At 42.3% G+C, this 241-nt stretch overlaps 1 protein-coding gene across 1 annotated transcript in view; it reads right to left on the bottom strand.

Annotated features, from left to right (window-relative positions):
• The window catches only part of LOC119581843 (organic cation transporter protein-like), a gene marked incomplete at its 3' end in the record, with an annotated part of 16,256 nt that overhangs the window by 8,364 nt on the left and 7,651 nt on the right, over nt 1–241 (bottom strand). Inside the window, 1 exon segment of the mRNA XM_037929981.1 lies at nt 35–135. Within this exon segment, the coding sequence (XP_037785909.1) occupies nt 35–135 (101 nt within the window).

Below are 241 nucleotides of genomic sequence, written 5' to 3'. Positions count from 1 at the left end.
GAATCATATTCTGCCCTCGCAGAAAGTGGCTTACCTAAATAAAACAAACACTTTGAGTCCGACCAGCCAAATTCTCCGTCTCAGCGGCAGTGCGCCTTCGTGATCCGCCATTATTTCTTCCTTGGCCAAAATCGTCTGGAAAATTGAAATACATACAAATTGCATTGCACCACAAGATGGCAGGGTTTTTGACATGACATAATCATTATGCACAAACGTAAAATGTAAATGGGCAAAAGGC

This window comes from Penaeus monodon, chromosome 15, assembly GCF_015228065.2.
Source record: "Penaeus monodon isolate SGIC_2016 chromosome 15, NSTDA_Pmon_1, whole genome shotgun sequence".
Lineage (NCBI taxonomy): Eukaryota > Metazoa > Arthropoda > Malacostraca > Decapoda > Penaeidae > Penaeus > Penaeus monodon.
Note: the sequence above shows the minus strand (reverse complement) of the source record. Positions and strands in the feature narration are given on the sequence as shown.